General features: G+C 37.2%; 1 protein-coding gene across 6 annotated transcripts in view; it reads right to left on the bottom strand.

Annotated features, from left to right (window-relative positions):
• KLF8 (KLF transcription factor 8) overlaps positions 1 to 25467 on the bottom strand; it is a 349664-nt gene that overhangs the window by 30042 nt on the left and 294155 nt on the right. For 4 of the 6 annotated variants that reach the window (XM_082444996.1, XM_082444998.1, XM_082444997.1 and 1 more), the window contains 4 exons: positions 19804 to 19877; positions 3506 to 4070; positions 766 to 871; positions 4 to 143 (listed from right to left, as the gene is read on the bottom strand). In XM_082444996.1, coding sequence (XP_082301122.1) covers positions 4 to 143; positions 766 to 871; positions 3506 to 4070; positions 19804 to 19877 — 885 coding nt within the window. The remainder of the gene's footprint in view (positions 1 to 3; positions 144 to 765; positions 872 to 3505; positions 4071 to 19803; positions 19878 to 25467) is intronic. The other 2 variants (XM_082445000.1, XM_082445001.1) reach the window with 1 other exon arrangement.

Raw genomic sequence — 25467 nt, 5'->3', positions numbered from 1 at the left:
GACCTGTATGGATTCTTCGGTGGGCTTTCAGGTGAGAGCTTTTGGTGTACACTTTGCTGCATCCCGCAAAGTCACACTGGTGAATCCGTCTTCTCTTCAAGTCAAGGGACTCTTCTCCCTGCATTTGGCTCATTGCTGCTGGTCTGAGCAAAGAAAGAGAGATAAGGCCAAATAGTGATTTTAAAGTGGAGGCTAAATAAATGGACTTACATATAATGGGATCACCTCATACATGCATTTAATTTATGCAAATTTAATACCAGCCCCCACCCCAATAATTGAAATAGCTCAAGCAATTCCCTCAACTTAGCCATTCTGCTCAGTAAATACAGGTCCCAGAAGGTGGTAATGTTTCTTTGGGTGGTTTCTGTTCCCAAGCAGTATGAGCATTTCACTCTAATAAGCTTCATTCTTAGGTTTAAAGAAATGTATTTTTCATCCAACATGGTTGCTAAAACACAAGCCAATGATAAGGTTGCTTTAAACTTACAGAGAGAAACAGAATGCAACTGTACTTTACAGGAAATTTGCAAATTTTCCAAGGGTAAAAATTGATGATCTACAATTAAAACATTACCGTGTCATAACATCCATGTCCACGCACATGTGTGCATACAAGCTCATACCTTCGCTGAAAAGGCAGTTTACCTATATTTTGTTGTCCTCAAATTCTTACTATTGTGTCTGAGAATTTGTTCCACTTTTACCACAGACACACACATATATACACAGAGACAGACCTGAAGTAAAGATAAAAGTACTTACTCTTGTACCTGAATATCCTGTAAGGCTGAGGATCCACTCTCAATTGTACTCTCCTCACTGTCACTTGGGATCTCCAGTGGAGACATGGAGGTGGGGTCAACTTTCACTAAAAGCAAAGAAAAGGAGCAGTGTGGGCTACAAATATATGAGCCTCTAATCATTTTCAGGATTCCCAGTTTGGCCCACAATGAAAAGTAGCAGCAAAATAGAGAAATAAAGAAAAAGCAAAGATGGAAGAAGTATATTTGTATGGAAGGAAGAGAAGAGCATTTAAAATTTTAGCAGAGCAGGATAAAGAAATTCCTTTGAGGGAAGGGTACTGTGGAGCATTCTCACTAGAATGAGCTTCTCTAGGATAGTGAGTAAGATAAGATAGTGGGTTTCTCTAGGATAAGGTCTGGGTATGATTCAACTCCCTATCTCGAGGACCCAAGACAGTGTCTGTTGAAAAGTCAGGTTCAATTTGTATTTGTTGAATCAAACTCTAAATAGTTCCTTGTCTGTCCTCAGATCAATGCCTAGGCTCATGCCAGAGGTGAGAACATCCCCTTTGGCTTTTGTGTTCCTTAATGGAAACGAGTCATTGAGATGAGACACCTAATGAGTGTCTAGTAGGTGCTTGATACATGTTAGCATCCTTCCCTTCCACCTATGTTGGCAGAAGCCCTTAAATATTTATTGTCAACCAATGGTGTTTCTGACGCCTAACAAAACTCAGTTAGATGGTCAGACATCTCCTAGATCTAGTGAAAGCTTCAAAATTTCTATATAGAAGAAACTTAAGGGTGGCAATAAAGTTGGGGATGGGGAGTATTTGGCTAGCACAGTCACCTCCATACATTGTGTATCATTCACTAAAACGTTTTAAGCATATATCTATGTCTGTGTCTCTGCATGCGTATGTGTGTGTTTATGATATAAATGTACTAGCATCCTAAAATTTTGTGTACATTATGAAAAATAAACAAAATAACATGTAAAAGGCGAGACAATACAAATAGAAGTTTTGATGCTTTCTTTTTGTGCTCCAAATACTTTGTGCAATACCACCTTTGCCTCCCCCACCAAGGTGTAAACATATCATTTGGAGACCACTGTGCTAATGGTCTCAGCTTGAAACTACATTGAACACTTTTAAAATTTATTCTGTTTATTTAAAATAGTTCTGATGGACTGATGGATATTATGGTGGGGGGGAATTCAAAGCCCATCAAACCATCCCTTGGTGTTACCACTGCCTTGATATCAGCAAATTCTCACACAAAGAATTTTATTTTCCCATTTCCTGTTTTGTTTGGCTCTCTCCCTATATGAAAATTGATAATTGTATTTTAAATAACCCCCTCAGGGGATCTCAAAAACAAGATTGTTATGAATACTTATCATTACCACAATTAACCACTAATCGATAACGGCATTTTTATTCAAAAGAACACGGCGGAGTCTCAGCAACTTGATGCTTAGTATGTCATTCTCCTACATTTAGTGATGGAATGATCACAAGGCATTGAATTTCAAAGGTAGAAAACTCTTAGAAAGTTTTTTTTTTAACACTGAGCTGAAATCTGGTTCCTAGTCATTTCCACCCGCATATCTCCCCTTTGGTCTTTTTAATTCATGCTAAACATTTATCAGCTCCTTTCTGACATGGGTTTTAGTCCTCTCACCATCTTAATCTTTCTCCTCTGATTATACTCCAATTTCCCAACATCCTTCCTAAAGCTGAACATCCAAAAGTGGTTGTAATTCTACAGATGTGGTGAAGGTAAATATCTTGAACCACTTCAAGAAGCCATATAATTTTCTTCCATCATTCTCCATTACAAACTAGATATGTCTCTAGGAGGGGAACTGGGTGGCCGGGCGATAGTGGTGAAAGGGAGATAAACATACCTTTCTGAATTCTGAACTTATTTTAAAAATAAGTAAAAGGTAAGATTACAGCATATGAACTCTCTCCTGGAAAAAATTTCAAGTTTGTTCATCACATTATTTGTTACAAAACAACTACTATCTACCACTGTGCTCTCTGGAGATGCACAAAGAAAAATAAGATGGAGTCTTGTCCTCAAGCAATTTACAATTCAATTGGGAAGAATACCCATACACTTGTGATACAAGCATGTAAAAAATTAACATGGAAGGTGATAGATGCCAAATGAGGTGGAACACAGGAAAGATGGCAAAATTTCAAAGACTATTTTACTTGTAGGAAAGAGAAAAGTACAGTGCTGGGAGAGGCTGGGAGATAAGGCTGGCTATGTATGTAGGGCTAGAAACATTCTCAACTTTTCTACCAAAGCATTCCTAATGACATAGAAGACTAAACACATCCTCCTGGAAAGTCCCAGTGTAGGTGCTTTAGTAGCTTAAAACTATTTTTGAAGTTCATGTTTTAAAATATTATTCAAATATTATATTTTTCTCTTTAATAAAATCATATTTTAAAAATATAAAATGTTTTAAATTACTTACTGTCAAATAATATAGAGGTTCCAGGAAGATATATAGTATTTCACTCAAAGATATGTATACCCCAGTTTGAGAAACATGGGCTAAATGAAAAAGATTCTTTGTACATTTGTAAGCATTGAAGAGACATGATAAAAACAGTGTTTATGAAAAATTGCTCTTAAAGCTGTATGCAAGAATAATTGGAAAAGAAATAGGAGATAGAATATTCAAAAAGGGAGTAGATGAAGGAAGGTAAGGTCCAGCAAAGGGGCAGATTGATGCTCACCTGATCCAGCATTTTTGCCATCTCCTCCAATGAGTGGGACTGTAATGGCTGCAGGGCTCCCATCTGCAGGCAAAGTAGTATACACCATGGGCAGAGACTGCACCACCACTGGGATGGCCTTCAGGCTACCCATCTTATTTGACAGATTGACTGAGGGGATGGTGTGAATCACATGTAAGATCTGCTGGCCACCAGTGCCCTGAGAGGAGGCCAGGATAGAGCCTGGAGTCAGAACAGTAGGGATATTTGCTGAAGTGCCTGTGTCTGATGTTGAAGTGGATACTACAAGAGTCTGGGAAGCAGACTGTGGCTTGAGAGGACGTATTGGAGCTTGCAGCATACTGGCAGGCTGAAGAGGAGACTTTGGCTTGTGAAAGGAGAGGTCAACTGGTTCCACCTGGGGCAGGTTGAAATCATTAGCCAGAAGTTCTTCTGGGGGCTCAATCTTGATGTCATTTAACAGTGCTGGGTTCTCCATGGGGTTGGCATCCAGGAGTGGTGGAGATGTCATATTACCTCTGTCTGCTGCCTTAAGGGAATCTCTAATTTTAACAGGGCCAGTGACCTAAAATAAATACATAAACAAATGAGAGGTGCAAACAGTGAGTGTTAGTACCCTGAAGAAGAGTGATGTGAGCAATGAAAGAAAGAAATCTCTATTCTGTTGTCATGAACAGAATATACAGGGAGTTGAGAAAAATGAGGCAAGAGGAAAAATTAAAACAAGAGTAAAGAGGAAAAAAGACGGAAACTTTATTGAGTACCAGCATCAGGCACCATATAAGGCAATTTATACAAATTATTTCATTTCAACTTTACAATAATTCTGCAAGATTAGTTAGAATCAACACATCTGAGTATCCACTATTAGTACTGTGTTAAGCCCAGTGAGGGCACAAATGAATAAGGTATAGCCACGAAGTACATACTAACATACCAAGTACAACCATAGAATAATATGAGTAGCTTATAAGTCATACCATAATAAGTGATGCAGCAGATATACAAGCAAGGTATTTTAGAAAAAGAAAAGGGAATGATTCATTCTGTCTAGAAGATCAGGGAAGGTTTCAAGGAGGAAGTGATATTTCAGATGAGTCAGAGAATTAATACAAGTTCTGTAAGAAGAGAAAGTGTAAAAAATAATTTCCATCTACAGAGACATAACAACAGACAATATGCTTAGGGAATAATGATGCAGTACAGTCAGTTGTATTAAATGCAAACTCTATCTGTGCAACTTTTAAATTTAAAAATACTAATTAAGGGACTTCCCTGGCGGTCCAGTGGTTAAGACTCTGTGTTTCCAATGCAGGGGACACGGGTTTGATTCCTGGTCAGGGAACTAAGATCCCACATGAAGCGTAGCCAAAAAATAAATACTAATTAAATGATCACTTTATAGGTAATATATAAAATAACATAAAACCTCAACCTAATTACAATTTTTCTGAGTTCCATGAATTCAAAGATGAAGGATATCCCAATTAAAAAATGGGTAGAAGGGAACAATCATCAACAGGAAGGCACTGGAACTCACCAAAAAAGATACCCCACATCCAAAGACAAAGGAGAAGCCACAGTGAGATGGTAGGAGGGGCACAATCACAATAAAATCAAATTCCATAGTTGCTGGATGGGTGACTAACAAACCAGAGAACACTTATAACACAGAAGTCCACCCACTGGAATGGAGGTTCTGAGCCCCATGTCAGGCTTCCCAACCTGGGGGTCCGGCAATGGGAGGAGGAATTCCTAGAGAATCAGACTTTGAAGGCTAGCGGGATTTGATTGCAGGACTTTGACAGGACTGGGGGAAAGAGAGACTCCACTCTTGGAGGGCACACACAGGGTGGTGTGTGTGTTGGGACCCAAACGAGGGAGCAGTGACCCCATGGAAGACTGAACCAGATCTGCCTGCTGGTGTTGGAGGGTCTCCTGCAGAGGCAGTGTGTGGCTGTGTCTCACTGTGAGGACAAGGACACTGGCAGCAGAAGTTCTGGGAAGTACCCCTTGGCGTGAGCCCTCCCAGAGTCGGCCATTAGCCCCAACAAAGAGTCTGGGTAGGCTCCAGTGTTGGGTCGCATCAGGCCAAACAACCAACAGGGAGGGAACCAAGCCCCACCCATCAGCAGACAAGTAGAATACAGTTTTACTGAGTTCTGCCTACCAGAGCAACAGCCAACTCTACCCACCACCGGTCCCTTCCATCAGGAAACTTGCACAAGCCTCTTAGATAGCCTCATCCACCAGAGGGCAGACAGTGGAAGCAAAAAGAATTACAGTCCTGCAGCCTGTGGAACAAAAGCCACATTCACAGAAAGATAGACAAAAGGAAAAGGCAGAGGACTATGTATGAGATGAAGGAAAAATATAAAACCCCAGAAAAACAACTAAATGAAGTGGAGATAGGCAACCATCCAGAAAAAGAATTCAGAATAATGATAGAGAAGATGATCCAGGACCTCTGAAAAAGAATGGAGGCAAAGATAGAGAAGATGCAAGAAATGTTTAACAAAGAACTAAAAGAATTAAAGAGCAAACAAACAGAGATGAAAAATACAATAACTAAAATGAAAAATACACTAGAAGGAATCAATAACAGGATAACTGAGGCAGAAGAACAGATAAGTGACCTGGAAGACAGAATGGTGGAATTCACTGCTGTGGAACAGAATAAAGAAAAATGAATGAAAAGAAATGAAGACAGCCTAAGAGACCTCTGGGACAACATAAAATGCAACAACATTTGCATTATAGGTGTCCCAGAAGGAGAAGAGAGAGAGAAGGACCTGAGAAAATATTTGAAGAGATTATAGTCAAAAACTTCCCTAATGTGGGAAGGAAATAGGCACCCAAGTCCAGGAAGTGCACAGAGTCCCATACAGGATAGACCCAAGGAGAAACAGGCTGAGACACATAGTAATAAAATTGGCAAAAATTAAAGACAAAGAAAAATTATTGGAAGCAGCAAGGGAAAAATGACAACATACAAGGGAACTCCCATAAGGTTAACATAGAAGGGGATTCCCATAAGTTTAGCAGCTGATTTCTCAGAGGAAACTCTACAAGCCAGAGGGAATGGCATGACATATTTAAAGTGATGAAAGGGAAGAACCTACAACCAAGATTACTCTACCCGGCAAGGATCTCATTCAGGTTTGATGGAGAAATCAAAAGCTTTACAGACAAGCAAAAACTAAGAGAATTCAGCACCATCAAACCAGCTCTACAACAAATGCTAAAGGAACTTCTCTAAGTGAGAAAAACAAGAGAAGAAAAGGACCTCCAAAAACAAACCCAAAACAATTAACAAAATGGTAACAGAAACATACTTATTGATAATTACCTTAAACGTGAATGGATTAAATGCATCAACCAAAAGACACAGGCTCGTTGAATGGATACAAAAACAAGACCCATATATATATTGTCTACCAGAGACCCACTTCAGACCTAGGGACACATACAGACTGAAAGTGAGGGGATGGAAAAAGATATTCCATGGAAATATCAACAGAAACCTGGAGTAGCAATTCTCATATCAGATAAAATAGACTTTAAAGTAAAGAATGTTACAAGAGAAAAGGAAGGACACTATATAGTGATCAAGGGAGCAATCCAAGAAGATATAACAATTATAAATATATATGCACCCAATATAGGAGCACATCAATACATAAGGCAACTGTTAACAGCTATAAAAGAGGAAATCAACAATAACACAATAATCGTGGGCGACTTTAACACCTCACTAACACCAATGGACAGATCATCCAAACAGAAAATTAATAAGGAAACATAAGCTTTAAACGACACATAGACCCGATAGATTTAATTGATATTTATAGGACATTCCATCCATAAACAGCAGATTACACGTCCTTCTCAAATGTGCATGGATCATTCTCCAGGATACATCACATCTTGGGTCACAAATGAAGCCTCAGTAAATTTAAGAAAATTGAAATCATATCAAGCAACTTTTCTGACCACAACGCTATGAGATTAGAAATCAATTACAGGAAAAAAAACGTAAAAAACACAAACACATGGAGGCTGAACAATACATTACTAAATCACCAAGAGATCACTGAATAAATCAAAGAGAAAATAAAAAAAATACCTAGAGACAACTGACAACGAAAACATGATGATCCAAAACCTATGGGATGCAGCAAAAGCAGTTCTAAGAGGGAAGTTTGTAACAATACAAGCCTACCTCAAGAAACAAGAAAAATCTCAAATAAACAACCTAAACTTAAACCTAAAGGAATTAGAGAAAGAAGAACGAACAAAACCCAAATTTAGCAGAAGGAAAGAAATCATAAGGATCAGAGCAGAAATAAATGAAATAGAAACAAAGAAAACAATAACAAAGATCAATAAAACTAAAAGCTTGTTCTTTGAGAAGATAAACCAAATTGATAAACCATTAGTCAAACTCATCAAGAAAAAGAGGGAGAGGCCTCAAATCAATAAAATTAGAAATGAAAATACGAGAAGTTACAACAGACACCACAGAAATACAAAGCATCCTAAGAGACTACTACAAATAAATCTATGCCAATAAAATGGACAACCTGGAAGAAATGGAAAAATTCTTAGAAAAGTAGAACCTTCCAAGACTGAACCAGGAAGAAATAGAAAATACGAATAGACCAATGACAAGTAATGAAAATGAACCTGTTATTAAAAATCTTCCAACAAACAAAAGTCCAGGACCAGATGGCTTCACAGGTGAATTCTATCAAACATTTAGAGGAGAGCTAACACCCTTCCTTCTCAAACTCATCCAAAATATTGCAGAGGAAGGAACACTCCCAAACTGATTCTATGAAGCCACCATCACCGTGATACCAAAACCAGACAAAGATACTACCAAAAAAAGAAAATTACAGACCAATATCACTGATGAATGAACATGCAAAAATCATCAACAAAATACTAGCAAACAGAATCCTACAGCACATTAAAAGGATCATACACCATGATCAAGTGAGATTTATCCCAGGGATGCAAGAATTCTTCAATATACACAAATCAATCAATGTGATACACCACATTAACAAAGTGAAGAAGAAAAACCATATTATCATCTCAATAGATGCAGAAAAAGCTTTTGACAAAATTCAACACCCATTTATGATAAAAACTCTCCAGAAACTGGGCATAGAGGGAAATTAACTCTACATAATAAAGGCCATATATGACAAACCCACAGCATAGCTCATTCTCAATGGTGAAAATCTGAAAGCATTTCCTCTAAGGTCAGGAAAAAGACAAGGATGTCCACTCTCACCACTATTATTCAACATAGTTTTGGAAGTCCTAGCCACGGCAATCAGAGAAGAAAAAGAAATAAAAGGAATACAAATTGGAAAAGAAGAAGTAAAACTGTCACTGTTTGCAGATGACATGATACGATACATAGAGAATCCTAAAGATGTCACCAGAAAACTACTAGAGCTAACCAATGAATTTGGTAAAGTTGCAGGATACAAAATTAATGAACAGAAGTTTCTTGAATTCCTATACACTAATGATGAAAAATCTGAAAGAGAAATTCAGGGAACACTCCCATTTACCATTGCAACAAAAAGAATAAAATACCTAGGAATAAACCTACCTACGCAGACAAAAGACCTGTATGCAGAAAACTATAAGACACTAATGAAAGAAATTAAAGATGATACAAAGAGATGGAGTGATACACCATGTTCTTGGATTGGAAGAATCAATATTGTGAAAATGGCTATACTACCGAAAGCAATCTGTAGATTCCATGCAATCCCTATCAAATTACCAATGGCATTTTTTACAGAACTAGAACAAAAAAATCTTAAAATATTTATGGAGACACAATAGACCCCGAATAGCCAAAGCAGTCATGAGGGAAAAAAACGGAGCTGGAGGAATCAGACTCCCTGACTTCAGACTATACTACAAAGCTACAGTAATCAATGCAATATTGTACTGGCAAAAATCCAGAAATATAGATCAATGGAACAGGATAGAAAGCCTAGAGATAAACCCACGCACCTATAGTCAACTAATCTATGACAAAGGAGTCAAAGATATACAATGGAGAAAAGACAGTCTCTTCAATAAGTGGTGCTGGGAAAACTGGACAGCTACATGTAAAAGAATGATATTAGAACACTCCCTAACACCATACACAAAAATTAACTCAAAATGGATTACAGACCTAAATGTAAGACCGGACACTATAAAACTCTTAAAGGAAAACATAGGAAGAACTCTCTTTGACATAAATCACAGCAAGATCTTTTTTGATCCATCTCCTAGAGGAATGGAAATAAAAACAAAAATAAACAAATGGGACCTAATGAAACTTAAAAGCTTTTGCACAGCAAAGGAAACTACAAACAACATGTAAAGGCAACCCTCAGAATTGGAGAAAATATTTGCCAATGAATCAACGGACAAAGGATTAATCTCCAAAATATATGAACAGCTCATGCAGCTCAATATTAAGAAAAACAAACAACCCAATCCAAAAATGGGTAGAAGACCTAAATAGACATTTCTCCAAAGAAGACAAACAGATGGCCAAGAAGCACATGAAAAGCTGCTCAACATCACTAATTATTAGAGAAATGCAAATCAAAAGTACAATGAGGTATCGCCTCACACTAGTTAGAATGGGCATCATGAGAAAGTCTACAAACAACAAATGCTGGAGAGGGTGTGGAGAAAAGGGAACCCTCTTGCACTGTTGGTAGGAATGTAAATTGATACAGCCACTATGGAGAACAGTATGAAGGTTCCTTAAAAAACTAAAAATAGAATTACCATATGACCCAGCAATCCCAGTACTGGGCATATACCCTGAGAAAACCATAATTCAAAAAGACACATGCACCCCAATGTTCATTGCAGCACTATTTACAATAGCCAGGTCATGGAATCAACCTAAATGCCCATCAACAGATGAATGGATAAAAAGTTGTGGTACATATATACAATGGAATATTACTCAGCCATAAAAAGGAAGGAAATTGGGTCATTTGTAGAGACATGGATGTATCTAGAGACTTTCATACAGAGTGAAGTAAGTCAGAAAGAGAAAAAAAATATCGTATATTAACACATATATGTGGATCCTAGAAAAATGGTACAGATGAACCGGTTTGCAGGGCAGAAATTGAGACACAGATGTAGAGAACAAACATATGGATACCAAGGAGGGAAAGCGGTCGGTGGGGTGGTGGTGCTGTGATGAATTGGGAGTTTGGGATTGACATGTATTCACTGATGTGTATGAAATGGATAACTAATAAGAACCTGCTGTATAAAAAAGTAAATAAAATTAAATTAAAAAATTTAAAAAAAATGGGTAGAAGACTTGAATACACATTGTCCAAAGAAGACATACAGATGGCCAACAGGCACATGGAAAGATGTTCAACATTTTTAATTATCAGAGAAATGCAGATCAAAACAACAATGAGATATCACCTCACAACTGTCAGAATGGTTATCATCAAAAAGTCTACAAATAACAAATGTTGGAGAGGATGTGGAGAAAAAGGAACCCTTCTACACTGTTGGGAATATCAATTGGTGTAGCCACTATGGAAAACAGTATGGAGATTCCTCAAAAAATTAAAAATACAACTGTCATAAGCTCCAGCAATTCCACTCCTGTGTATGTATCCAGAAAAACAACAACAACAACAAAAACACTAATTCAGAAAGATACATGCACCCCAATGTTCACAGCAGCACTATTTATAACAATCAAATAAGGAAGCAACCCGTATCCATCAATAGACAAATAGATAAAGAAGATGTGGTATACATATATATATATATATATATATATATATATATACATACACACACACATACACACAATGGAATATTACTCAGCCATAAAAAATGAAATTCTGCCTTTTGCAGCAACTTGGATTGTCCTAGAGAATATTATGCTTAGTGAAATAAGTCAGACAGAAAGATACTGTATGATATCACTTATATATGGATTCTAAAATATAATACAGGGAATTCCCTGGTGGTCTGGTGGTTAGTACTCAGTGCTTTCACTGCAGGTTCAATCCCTGGTTGGGGAACTGAGATCTTGCAAGCTGCATGGCACAATAATAATAATAATAATAATACTATCAAATGTATATGAAAAACATAAACAGATTCACAGATATAGAAAACAAACTAGTGGTTACCAAAGGGGAGTAGACAAATTAGAGGTAGGGGATTAAGAGATAAAAACTACTATGTATAAAATAGATAATCAACAAGGATATATTGTATAGCAAAGGGAATTATAGCTATTATCTTGTAATAACTTCTAATGGAGTATAATATGTAAAAATGCTGAATCACTATGCTGTACACCTGAAACTAATACAATATTGTAAGTCAACTATACTTCAATTAAAAACAAAAAAAGGTCAAGGATATTGTGGACTGTTTACTGCCGTTGCCAAGCAATATCTGGACCTTGAAGATGGCTTTGGAGATAGTAGTGCTACTTAGCCAGTAAACAAACAAGACTCCATTCTCTATCAGGATTATACTTGATTTGTGGGAGTTCTGAATTATGAGAGATGTTCAGGAATGCATTCCTTACACAAAATATGACTAAGCTTTTTTTTTTTGGGAATATGAGAGAGTGAATTTCAAGGAAAGGCTGGGTGAAATAAAAGATAATTGTTTTGAGGAGGGGAGTGACATGGGCAGAGCTATTTCTATGATGTTTAACTAGCTCCTTAATGAAGGATAGATTAAAGAAGGAATAAGACAGGGTTTAAAGAGGTCAAACTGGAAGCATAAGGAAAAATCTTGGTAAGACATTTATGAGACAATTGGATAAATTTGAATATTAACTGCATATTGGATGATATTAAAGAATTATTGGTAATTTTTAAAGTACTCAATCCATAATATCATTATCCATAATATCATTATCAAATGATATTATGGTTATGATTTTTAAATTTTAGATGAAAGATAATATGGGCCTAAACTCAGAGAATGATGAGGGGCAAGAATAGGCAGTGTTCTCTTGTTCTGACTTTCTTTAAAATACCCTCAGAGCATGCTGAGCATGAATAAAGGCACCAAGATGTATCCACATTTTACTTACAGAATTTAGCCAGACAGCCATCTGCTTTCTCCCTCTGCTATGCTATGATATTTTTGGTTTCTCGATTTAAAAGACCTCATCCCAACTCACGCCTTGTTTGTGGTCCACATATTGTTTCAATCTGCCCCTCTAAGACATGTCTTCTGTGATTTGTCCCACTGTTTGACATACTTCTAATGTAATCCATCCCTCATGGGTGGATTCACTCCATCCAGGTGAGGTGAGCAGTAGAATTCTGTTGGTGGGGAGGGGGAGGATGTGGAGAAGTTGTCAAGAATGGCTGTGCTGAACTTAAAAATTCCTTGTCCTCTGAATCCCTCATATCAACTTAAGCTCCTATTTTTCCCATATTTCCTACTTGTCCCTTCACCTAACTAGCTCCTTTCCCAGATTAAAGGGGCAGAATCCCAGGAATCTCTGGGATAACAGAGATTATCCTGATAACACTGAGAAATAGAGTTACAGCAGAAAGCATAAGAAGAGGTTAGGTTGGGAATTCCGTGGTGGTCCAGTGTTTTGGACTCGGGGCTTTCACTGCCATGGCCTGGCTTCAATCCCTGGTCAGGGAACTAAGATCCAGCAAGCAGTGTGGCATGGCCAACAAAACAAAACAAAAAACAGAAACGAAGAGTTTAGGTATAATATCGTTTTTCTAGAAGTATATAGGCTGTGAGTGCAGATATAGAAATAAACAGTCTGCCAGTATACATTAAGGAAAGATCTAGTTAAATTTTCAGGGACTTTCTGGACTCTATGCTTTAGTCCCAGAAACCTAAGGAAGCTGAAGTTCTGAATGTTAAATATAAAATGGAGATTACTTTGGCAACCTTACTATCTTTTGCTAAATAGAGGCCATCTCCTAGACCTTGAGTGTTGCCCAGAATAAGGTCATGAGTTCAAGGCCTTGTGATTAGCTAGTACTCAATCCACAGTTATTCATTATATTGACAAACATATTATTCAGGAAAATCCAAAATAGAAACTGACTGAAAGTATAGAACTTGGAGAACATATAGGCTATTCTTATTGCCTTGATGAGATAAGATGTTGCAGGGTCCTGCTTCAGCAAACCATCATGAGTTGTCCTTCTGTAGACCAAGTCTGCCCTGTGGTCTAACAATTCTTAACAAAAACCCTTTCCACAATAGGGCTTCAGTCATTACTCTTCTTCTGCCATCGTCACAAGACTTTAAAAGAAATGTTGGAAGACCAGTTGTTTGGGTTGTATTGTTTTAATAGTAACTTCCTCAAAGCATATCATCACATATTTCCTTCTGTCCATATCACTTTCAAGTGTACCTGTTATGCCTAAGTGAATACAGCCTGTAACAAGGATTCTCCGGCTTGTGAATACTGTATTCTGCATGTACGCTCCCTCAAGAGAACAGACTGTGCTTGAAAGCAGCTCTCAGGGTTTACCTTACCATTTCTTGCTTTGTGAATGAAAACATAAGAGGATAAGCATTCCATATCTACATATTACTACAGTGAACGATTTTTGTGTGCACTGAGATTTCTCTTTTAATACGGTCAAAGTAATTTTAATAAGAATTTCAATATACTGTCCGAATTCTTTCATATTTTGAATATAGCTATCCTTATGGTAAAAGAAAAAACACACACTATCTGGTTTATCTTCTCCTTGTACATAGCATACTATACTTGAAGGTTCTGAAAGAGATATAACGTAAGGAGTGAGTGTGTTTTCAGCCCTAGACTTTCAGAGATTTTTAAGAATTCTCACTAAGATGGCTCAAGATGGCTCCTCATTCCACTTTTCATTGAATACAGTTACCAGAGCTTTGAAAGCTCAACTGAGGATTGATCTAAAGCTGTGTCATCAGATTTTTCTCTTTAAATCAACTCTTTTAATTTTCAATATTGTGTGATGACTTCAGGTTTTAAGTGTTCTGTAGTCAGTCAGTACAGAACTCTCTCTCTCTTCAAAGAAAGAGAATACTTTACCCATTCACTATTTTAAAACTTCAGGCTGCAGCTTTCAAAGATTTCTGAGTATATGAAGAAGCTTAGGTATGAAAAAAATACAGAAACTTGGGGATAATTTGGAGAGAAGTTTTAATTTCCACAGTCCTTCCCCTCAAATGTCCAGAATTCTAATCAGACTTTAAGCCAATTTGAGTTGACAAAAAAGAGTTATTTATTGATATATCACCACAGAGGATGGAAAAAAGCACCTACTGCCTTCAATTCTAGAAAGAAACCCAGAGAAAATGTGGTTAATTTCACAAATACCTAAGCTCTTGAGCATTTGATGAAGATAGGTAGAAAGGCCTTGGGAGGTGGAGGGTCAGGGAAATCAATTGCTTAAAACAGCTCTGATTTAGATCTTGAAAGTGGGAAAGCAAGGCTAGAAAGAAAATGAAAGAACAAAATACTCCAGACAGCACAGCAGGTGGAAAGGAGAGGAAGGAGTATTGTGATGGTAATAAGATAAAGTTCAGGGGGCTTCCCTGGTGGCACAGAGGTTAAGAATCCGCCTGCCAAGGCAGGGGACACGGGTTTGAGCCCTGGTCCGGGAAGATTCCACATGCGGCAGAGCAACTAAGCCCGTGTGCCACAACTACTAAGCTTGCACCCTAGAGCCCACAAGCCACAACTACTGAGCCCACGTGCCACAACTACTGAAGCCTGTGCGCCTAGAGCCCGTGCTCCACAACAAGAGAAGCCACCGCAATGAGAAGCCCGTGCACCGCAACGAAGAGTAGCCCCCACTCGCCGAGAAAAGCCCGCGCACAGCAACGAAGACCCAACGCAGCCAAAAATTAAAAAAAAAAAAAAAAAAGATAAAGCTCAGGCTCCTCCCAAACAGAAAGAGGAAAGCTGCTTTTGTACACAGGTCTCTTCCAGCTTTGCTCTGGGTTTAGACTAATCATTTTCATTCCCAGGTACACATGTATGCATATATACACATATATGTGCACATTCATTGTTTAAATAAAAAGTCACTTTAACCCTCTGAATCTCCAGTCCTTCTCCAATAAGGACATCAGGTGTTTGGGTATTACAGAAAGGAGAGGTGGATGGAGTTGGATATTATTAGAAAGTTAGACCTCATCTAAACCTAGAGGGATTTCAAATTTTACTTCCCACCATCACAATAGCATCAGGAAATGAAGCACTATAAGACAAAAGAATTCATCAATTTGTACAAACTAATGAAGTAGGCAATCCTAAGCGACTGGGAAAAAGTATCAAGCATAGTAGCAGCTACATCCAGGCAAAATGAGGTCAGAAATGCATATATGTAGGCATGTACATATGTATGCATATATGTATATGTGTACTAGGTATTTGATAATAAGATGAAACATTTTTTCTTCCTCAGAGTATCTAAGATTGTTTTTGGTTGGTGCATAGATAAATTATTTTATTTAAATAGTTATATATTTATTTATTACATATTAGAAAAAATATATACATAACACATTGTAGTGGGCTGAATGGTGTTCCCCCAAAAGATATGTTCATGTCCTAATCCCCAGATTAGGGGATTCTCCTGGATTATTTGGGCGGGCCCTAAATTCAATAACAAATATCCTTATAAAAGACACACAGAGGAGACACACATAGAAACTCAGAGAAGAAATCAATATGAAGAAACATGCAGACATTGGAGTGCTGAGGCCACAAGTCAAAGAACACCTGCATCCACCAGAAGGTGGAAAAGGCAAGGAACAGATTCTTCCCTAGAGCCTTGGGATGGTTTGAGGCACTCACAACACCTTGATTTTGAACCTCTGGCCTCTAGAACTGTAAATTTCTGTTGTTTTAAGCCACCCAATTTGCAGTAATTTGTTGTGGCAGCCCTAGGAAACTAATACCCCACATCAAACCCAAAATTCTCCAGACTGCTTAGGACAAAACAAATATAGGTATTTATTTATTTTAACTGATCTAATTTTTTAAGTAAGTTAATAATATTGATGATAAGGATATGGCAGAAATTGTGAAGGTGGTACACAAGTAATTGAGTTTGGGAGACAAAGAATATCACTGTGTAAATGAGATATTTACATGAAGCTGTTGACAGTTAGAAACAAGTAATAAGCAGAGCCACATGAGTGACTGATACAGATAATTTAACATTCCAGGAGTTCAGGGCACTAGAGATTAGTGAGAGTTGGAGTTATCAATGAAAGTTTTTTATGGAAGAGATGAAATTAGAATTTGGGTCCTATGGAAAGTGTGGGATTTGGTAAATTAAACAGGCTGACTGAAACACATTCCAGACAGAAAGAATGGTATGGGAAAAGGTGTCAAAGGTGTCACTGAGAACCATTGAGAAATGAATGACCCAATTAGATAGTATTATAGAAACATTGTTAATTTTCCTGGGTGTATTAGTGTTGATGTAATTATGTAGCAGAATGTCATTATTTGTAAGTGATGCATGATGAATTATTTAGGCTTGAAGTTTCTTGATGTAAGTTACTTTCAAAGGTAATAAGTGAGAAAGAGAGAGAGAGGGAGAGAATCACAGAGAGAGAGGCAGAGAAAGAGAGAGAATATATGCAACTATGTGAGAATATGTGCCAAAATGTTAACAATATTAAGTTGGAGGGGGGAAGATATGTATGATACAATATGAACCTTAGATCTGCTCATACACTTTTTCCAAGAAATCCTACTTCTGGGAAATAATCAGAAACCATAAACAAAGGGCAGGTGACAAGCAAGTACTCATTCATTATATGGTATGGTGATGTAGGAATTCAAAGAAGTGAGAGCAGGATGTGTGTACTGAGCTAGACACCCATCCACCAATCCTACCTCATGACATAAACAAATCATGTAATGAACCAAACTAGGAAGCTTCTGCCCACTAAGATGTTGCCAGCATTGTACTGTTATAGAACACAAGCTCTGGGCCTGGGACATGGTTAGTGTTTTGTGGCCATGTACCACAAGTACCCTAGCTTTACTAAAAACAAGATATCTTGGAAATGGCAAGAAACAAACAAACAAAAACATGCTTAGATCATCTACTATCCAGAATTTTCTATACATTGAACCAATTTCAAAGTGACCTCAAATTTTGGAACCTTACTCTACTTAACGCATGGAAAAACATTTTTCGAATTGTATTTAGGTGTACTGAGATTTCAAAATAAGATAGCTATGCATGCTTGACAACATTTCACTGAATTTTTTTTATTACAAGTTTAATCGATTTTTATCTAACACTTATACTCAGCTTCCTCTTAGTATTTACTACAACAAAGCACCAGCAACCAGCAGACGTTTTGCAATAATTAGCAACTATTGATGTGCTAATAGTTCCTAAATGGCAACAGCTACAAGTAAGGCAAATAAGACATTACATTGGATTTAATGTCATTAAAACAGTATAAGGGCATCTCATCCATATGCACATGTAACAAACAAATTCAATTGTACACCAAAGGCAAAGCATTTAATGATTAAAAACAATTTTTTTCTAAAATATGACTCCTAAATGTCAGCCAGATACTTTATCTGGTGACTTAAGTAAAGAAACAGATCAGTACTGGATACACAAAACTGTATGCTCAATTTTACAGGCAATTTAAGGGACTTTCAAGGATAATTTTGACTGTATTTGGTTTTCACTTATGCAATGACATTAGAACTCAACCCTGAGCAAGATGAGACTTCCACATCTAACACAGAGTGCTTAGCTGTAAAAACCAGGTAATCTGTTTTGAATCCTTGTTCTGGGAATGCCCAAGTTCACAACTTTCTTATCTGTAAAATGGGAACATTAAGAATACATATCTGTGATGGTTAATTTTATGTGTCAACTTGGCTGGGCCAGGTGCCCAGATTGGTCAAACATTATTCTGAATGTTTCTGTGAAGAAGTTTTTTTGGGTGAGATTAACGTTTAAATCATTGAATTTTGAATAAAGCAGATTACCCTCCATAATGTGGGTTGGCCTCATCCAATCACTTGAAGGCTTCAATAAAAAAAAGACTGATCTCCAAGGAAGAGCAAATTCTTCCAGCAGTCTGCCTTTGGACTACAACTGTAAATCTTCTATGGCTCTCCAGCTCGGCAGCCTACCCCATCAGATTTTGGATACACTAGGATTCCATAATCATGTGAGCCAATTTCTTAAAATCTTTCTCTCTCTGGGGTGTGGAGAAAAGGGAACCCTCCTACATTGTTGGTAGGAGTGTAAACTGATGCAGCCACTATGGAAAACAATAGGGAGGTTCCTCAAAAAAACTAAAAATAGAGTTGCCATATGATCCTGCAATCCCACTCCTGGGCATATATCCGGGACATAGAGAACAGACTTGTGGTTGCTAAGGGGGAGGGGGTGGGGGAGGGATGGATTGGGAGTTTGGGATTAGCAGATGGAAACTATTATATATAGAAGGAATAAACAACAAAGACCGTATAGCACAGGGAACTATATTCAATATCCTGTGATAAACCATAATGGAAAAGAATATGAAAAAGAATGTATATATATAACTGAATCACTTTGCTGTACAGTAGAAATTAATACAACATTGTAAATCAACTATACTTCAATAAAATAAATATTTAAAAATTCTTTCTCTATAGATAGGTAGATAGGTAGATAGATATAGATATATTTGGATAGATCTATAGATATAGATATATTTTTATTTTATATGTAAAGATATATATTTATATATAATATATATATTAATTATATATATAGACAGATAGATATAGATAGAGTAGATAGATATAGATAGATACATATTTTATGTATATCTATAGATAGAGAGAAATTGAGAAATACACATTCTGGTGGTTCTGTTTATCTGGAGATCCCTGACTAACACACTATCCAACAGTTATTGTGAGGATTAAATAAGACATTGCATTTAGTCTTCAGAGTGCCCAAAATATGGACTAGTGCTAGATAATGACTGCTGTTGTCTATGAAGTGTCTAATCTTGTCCCTATAGCCTTGATCCCAAAGGCTATGCTTCTTTTACACCAGATTTACTCCTTATTTGAACCAGAAACCCAGGCATCCAGGTACCTCCTGGAAACCTTCCTTCATTCACCCCTTCTCAGCTCCCAACATGTTGTTAGAAAGAAAAATGAGTTTCAGCTCTATGACAATTACCAGATACTCAACACTATTATGGCTCAATATTAGTATCTCATTTTCTTGATAACTGACCTGTTTGAATATATGCATTGAGCCACCTTCTGAATTAAGTTGGACCTCCAAGTTGTTTATGAGTTGATCCATATCTGGAAAAGAATCAAGGGAAAGACAATTTAAAAATAAAATCTAACCCACTATATGCATACAGTATGCCATTTACCCCTGGTTACTCCTGTTTGTATTCTATGAACATTATTTTTCAGGACTTACTAGATACTGAGAAGTCAGTATTTGGACAACACTCTAATATACATATTCTACTCACCAGGATAGCTCTGACTGGTCCCCAACAATATTAGCTGCCTCCTCCCCTCACATCCTGTATGCACGTGAATCTGTTTCTTCCAACCTCTCCAACTAGCACTACCTTCACAGAAATATCATCATAGCTACATAGTTTCCAGAATCCTCCCCTTCCTGGCCTAGTTCTCATTCTAAAGAGTTCCATGCTCCTGTGTGGATATTTACCCTAATGAATTTGCTTACACATCAGCGCCGAATCTCTCTAAAGAAGCATTTTATCTTCCTACTTCTCTTAAAGATACAAGCCAAGTGGGGTTAATATAAGCAATTTTTAATTTCCTTTTTAGATACTTTTTCCTCTTTTTATTTTGTTTTTTTGTTTATATTTTCTGTTTTTTAGTTTTTTTTTATTTGAAGTATAGTTCATGTACAATGTCATGATAGTTTCAGGTGTACAGCACAATGATTCAGTTCTCTCTCTCTCTCTCTCTCTCTCTCTCTCTCTCTCTCTATATATATATATATATATATATATATAGTCAACTAAAAAAATACTCACAACCTAAAAGTTGAGAGTTATGTTGTATTTGGTAGGAAATTTTAGGACTTCAAGCCCAGGAGGCAGCATCTCAAGTAACCTTGAGGGAACTGCTCTGAGGAGGTGAGGGGGAAGCTAGGATATATAGGAGTTTTGCAACAAAGGGCAGGTAGTCGGAATATCAAAAGATTACTGTTAATTAAAGAAAACCAGAAATCGCAAGTTAAGGAAATGATTGTGATGGAGTAGAGCAGTTGAATGAAACCACCAAGTGTTTACTTTTTCTTCTTATGAAAGTAAACACTTGGTGGCTTCATTCAGCTGCCCTACACCATCACAATAATTTCCATCATTAGTACCGACCAGCACCTCTTCAACCAGATTTCCTTTGATTTATCTACATTCTAATCTCATCAGAGACGAAAACATAGGGTAAGAAAGATGAATTCATAGCTTGCTTTTGACTTAATTGGTCAGATTTCAGATCACACTAAGCGTCTCCAAGTCAATTACAATTAGTTTCCTCATTTATGACTTGGTTGCATTTCAAAAGACAGTCCATAAATCAGTTAATTGTTTTGGATATCAACTACATTTACCCATAGAAATGTTCATTTTACAGGTTACTTCACAATATCCTTTTTAAGACCTAATGCAGTTATAACACAGCAAATGAACAACCTGCAAGGATACAAATTATAATACAGTCACACAAAAAAGTAAAAGTAAAAAAAAAAATTAAAAAAAAATTAAAAAAAAAAAAACATAAAAAAATTTTTAAAAAGTAAAATAATTCCTTTATTTATTAACTGTCAGGAATTGAGGAAACCAGTTCTAATTAGATAATTAGATAGGCAATAACACACAATGAATCTTCTATTGAGACTATGAGGAAAATCTCTGAGCCACTTTCAAAGAGTTTGGAGAATTCTGACACTCTAAAATATCTCCAATTTTATCTCAAAACACAATTTATTTTCTTCGATCTAAGTATATGAGTAGAACTGCTCACATATACATCCATCATTCACTAAATATTTGTGCATATTACTATGTGTCAGAGGTTATACTAGGCACATTGTTATCAGTTTTAGATCTGGGTCAACCAGACATGGAGAGTCAGCAAATATAGCAGAGAGCACTGACCTGGGAGTTAGATGCCTAGGAATTATATCCTATAATCTTTGTCAAGGCATTTTTTTTTCTAAGCCTCCACTTAAAATTAAAAGATTTTAAATTGTTCTCTGCAGAGTCCTAAGGTTTCTATGACGCCTCTTTAGGGGTAGGGGTTGGGGTTAATGAAGGAAGAAGCATAGTAAGGAATAAGCACACTAGAAGTCAGATGCAGAAAGCTCTAATTTCCATTAGACTGTAAGCTCTTTGAAGTCAGAGATTTTCATCTTTGATTTTTTTCAGTGATGTATTTCAAGGGCTTAGAATAGTGTCTGTCACATGGTAGGCATTCAGTACATTTCTGAAAGTTTTCGATGAATGACAGAAAAGGAGAATGAAGTGTGTTTTCTCAAGTACAGGAGTTGGACAAGAGTGGGAAAGAATAAAAGAAAATTAGAGAGGTTATGTATGAGAGATGTTTGAGGTGTAATTAACTGTGAAGTATGAGATGCCAGAGAGGGCAGCCTTTTCTGATTTTAAGAAGGAGGGGAGGGGACTTCCCTGGTGGTGCTTCAGTGGTTAAGAATCCACCTTCCAATGTAGAGGACATGGGTTCAACTAAGCCTTGTTATTTCTAGCCAAGACAACTTACAAGAGCCCTCTCCTATCTGGTCTTTCTCAATTCCTATGGATTATGAAACAACAGGGTTGAGGAAGCAGAGTGACTTTGACAAGATGTTTAGCCCCTGTGAAACTCAGTTTCTCTACCTGCATAGAGGTGGGGGAAATAACACTGATTTAATAGGGTTAATGTGAGGATTCTATGGATTATTACATGTAAACTCACTTAAAATAGTTCTTGACATATAAAAAGTTTTCAATATAATTAGCTATTGTTATCATCACCACAATTATTATTGTTGATGGCCAGAATCTCTCTTTCTCTCTGGCCCAGAAGAATAGCTCCTAGGAATCAGACAGGTTGTTTATACTCAACGTGCTTACAAACCTTCTCCACCTCCTATATTTACAATCTAAATTGTTTAGCACCACTATCAACACATTCTCAGTCTCAGTGACTGAGAGTCAGTCACCTTTGACCCTTCTCTCTCCATCTCCAGCCAATTGGTTATCAGCAGCATAAATTCTACTTCAGAAATTTCTCTTAAACCTAGACCTTCATCTCCCAGTCACTTCCCCTTCTAGTCCATACATCACATTGCCTAGGGTCATATCCTGGTTCTGCAACTTCTTAACAATAAGACTTTGGGCAAGTTTTCTTTTGTTTCCTCACCTATAAAATGGGAATAATAATAGTATCAGCTCATAGGATTTATCAATTTAATATGTGTTCAAATGTTTAAAACAGTACCTGGCACAAAGGCATTGTCTGTTTCCCTTACCATAAGGTGAGCCCCACAATAGTTACTTCGTCTTGTTCTTCTCTGTATCCCTTTCTTTTAGCAGAGGAGTACTTCCTCCATACAATGTGCTATTGTCCGGTGAATGAATGATCATGGGAATAAGAATGGTTATTTAATGGCAAAAATATTATAATATAAAATAATATTAATGTTATTTAATAGCAATAATCAAGGAGTCTGAAAAATACTTTTTGCCCCATCCATATCACAAATATTTTAGTCAAATGGCACAAGGAGGATAGCTGACAATTAGGAATGTCTCAGCCATTTCTGGTTAACATACTCTCCATAGAACAGCCAATTGGAATAGCCATTAGATAACCCAGGATAACATTTTAAATGTTGGTAAAAATGAGTAAAGGGAAAGCTATCAGGAAGATGAAGCTAACATTAAAAAAAGTTTACTTTAATATTTTGCCAGACAAATGTAAAACAGAAGGAAATTAGGACTTACAGAACAGTTAAAGAAAGCTCAGTCTTTTTTTTTAAGGGCTTTATAAACCTTTCGCTTTTCTCTAGAGTTGGAGTTGCTATTCTAAGTGTCTGAGACTAGACAGCTGCTCAGAAACTGTGAGATAATTGGTCCGGAAATACCCAAAGGGGGTTAGGGTATGTCCTGGGCCACTGAGATGTGAATCACACAGGCAGGAGAGCTTCAGAAATGCAAGTTACCTACTTGAGATAATAACCATTATTCTGCTTGAATTGGCTCTTCAAGCCTTTGTGTCTAGAAGCTGGACTTTCTTGGACTTTCCTGGCAGTCCAGTGATTAAGCCTCCGTGCTTCCATTGCAGGGCGGTGGCGGTGGTGGGGCCACGGGGTTCAATCCCTGGTTGGGGAACTAAGATCCCACATGCCGAGTGGCATCGCCAAAAAAAACCAAAAAAAGTCTAGAAGCTGGACTTTCTGGTCCTTCTTCTAAGGAAGGGAGTACTGGAGGAGTAAGTAAAGGAGGCGAGAGCAAGGAGGACTGAGCCCTATCCACAGCAGGTCAACGTCTCATATATGTAGAACCTCACAAACGATGCTACAGGGACCATGACCATAGAAATTTCATAAGATTATACTACCTTTGTCATGTTCAAAGTTTATTTTGTTACCCACTGTTTTCCACAGTGATCTGCTTGTTTTATGAAAGTGAACAGTGCCTCCAAGGGACAAGAGCAGGTGACTGACTAGTAAGAACACATCCCACTCTTTGGCCAGCACTGAGGAGGAAAAAAGTGCCTAGGGATGAAGTGAGAAGTTAAGCCTATAAGGAGGGAAGCAAAGCAGAGTCACTGGAGCCTACAACTATCAATACAAAAGAAAGCAAAGCTTTGGGAATCCTGACACTGACCTATGAAGGCACCTAGTACTTAACAGGACAGAGCATTTTGACAATACAAATAATAATCCCTCATGTGCATCTACATAGCTTTACAGTAGGGAAATAGACAGCTTTCATATATCATTCCCATTTTACAGATAATGAATTTGGAGGACCAAGGTCACATAGTTTAGCAGTGATGGAGTCAGAACCGGAACTCTTATCCTCTAACTCAAATTACAGTGCTCCCTAACTACTTTCTAATATCCCAAATCTGATGAGCATCTTCTTTCTAAAAAACTGCTTGCTAAAAGAAAAACAAGTTTAAGGACAACAAGTCAATTATTTTGGAAGATCTTGAGAAATCATTCACTTTCAGCCTCTGACCCATAAGACATTCTGGAACTGCTTGAAAAATGAAAATCAATGTTTTAGGGTTTTGAGATTATAGGTATTTTTAAAAGAGTATTTCTTACGTCTTTTATATTAGAAAAAGGTAACTAAAGGACAACTAGATACACATATATTTTCAGACAGTTTAATTATATAACTTCCAGGGGAATAGAGAGTTTTACAATGGGTCTCTGGGAAAACCTTCAAGATTGAGGCTACTCTGAGCATGACATTAACAATAGAATGGTGATAAAAGAACAATAATTACCAACAGTCACTGAGTACTTACTATGTGCTAGGTACAGTGCTGCTAAAAGAACAAATATTTATATTAGCTCATTTAATCCTCATAATTCTAGGAGTGGGCACATTATTTCCCCATTTTTAAAATGAGGAAACTGAGACAGGGAGATGAGGTAGCTTATCCCCAAATCACCCAGCTAGTAAATGGCAGAACTGAGATATGAACTTCAGCAGTCTAGAGCTATAATGAAGCTATAATGCTCCATGACCTGGGTGCCAGTGAGATCTCCCAACCTCTGCTTGAAGATTACATAATGGGGGGTAAACGGTTGCTAGGAAAAAAAAAAAAACTTAATAAAAGGAGATTGCAAGATCCTCCGTTTTCTCTCATTTCTTCCAAACAGGGTCTTACC

The sequence above is a fragment of the Balaenoptera physalus genome, assembly GCF_965194825.1.
Source record: "Balaenoptera physalus genome assembly, chromosome: X".
NCBI lineage: Eukaryota > Metazoa > Chordata > Mammalia > Artiodactyla > Balaenopteridae > Balaenoptera > Balaenoptera physalus.
Note: the sequence above shows the minus strand (reverse complement) of the source record. Positions and strands in the feature narration are given on the sequence as shown.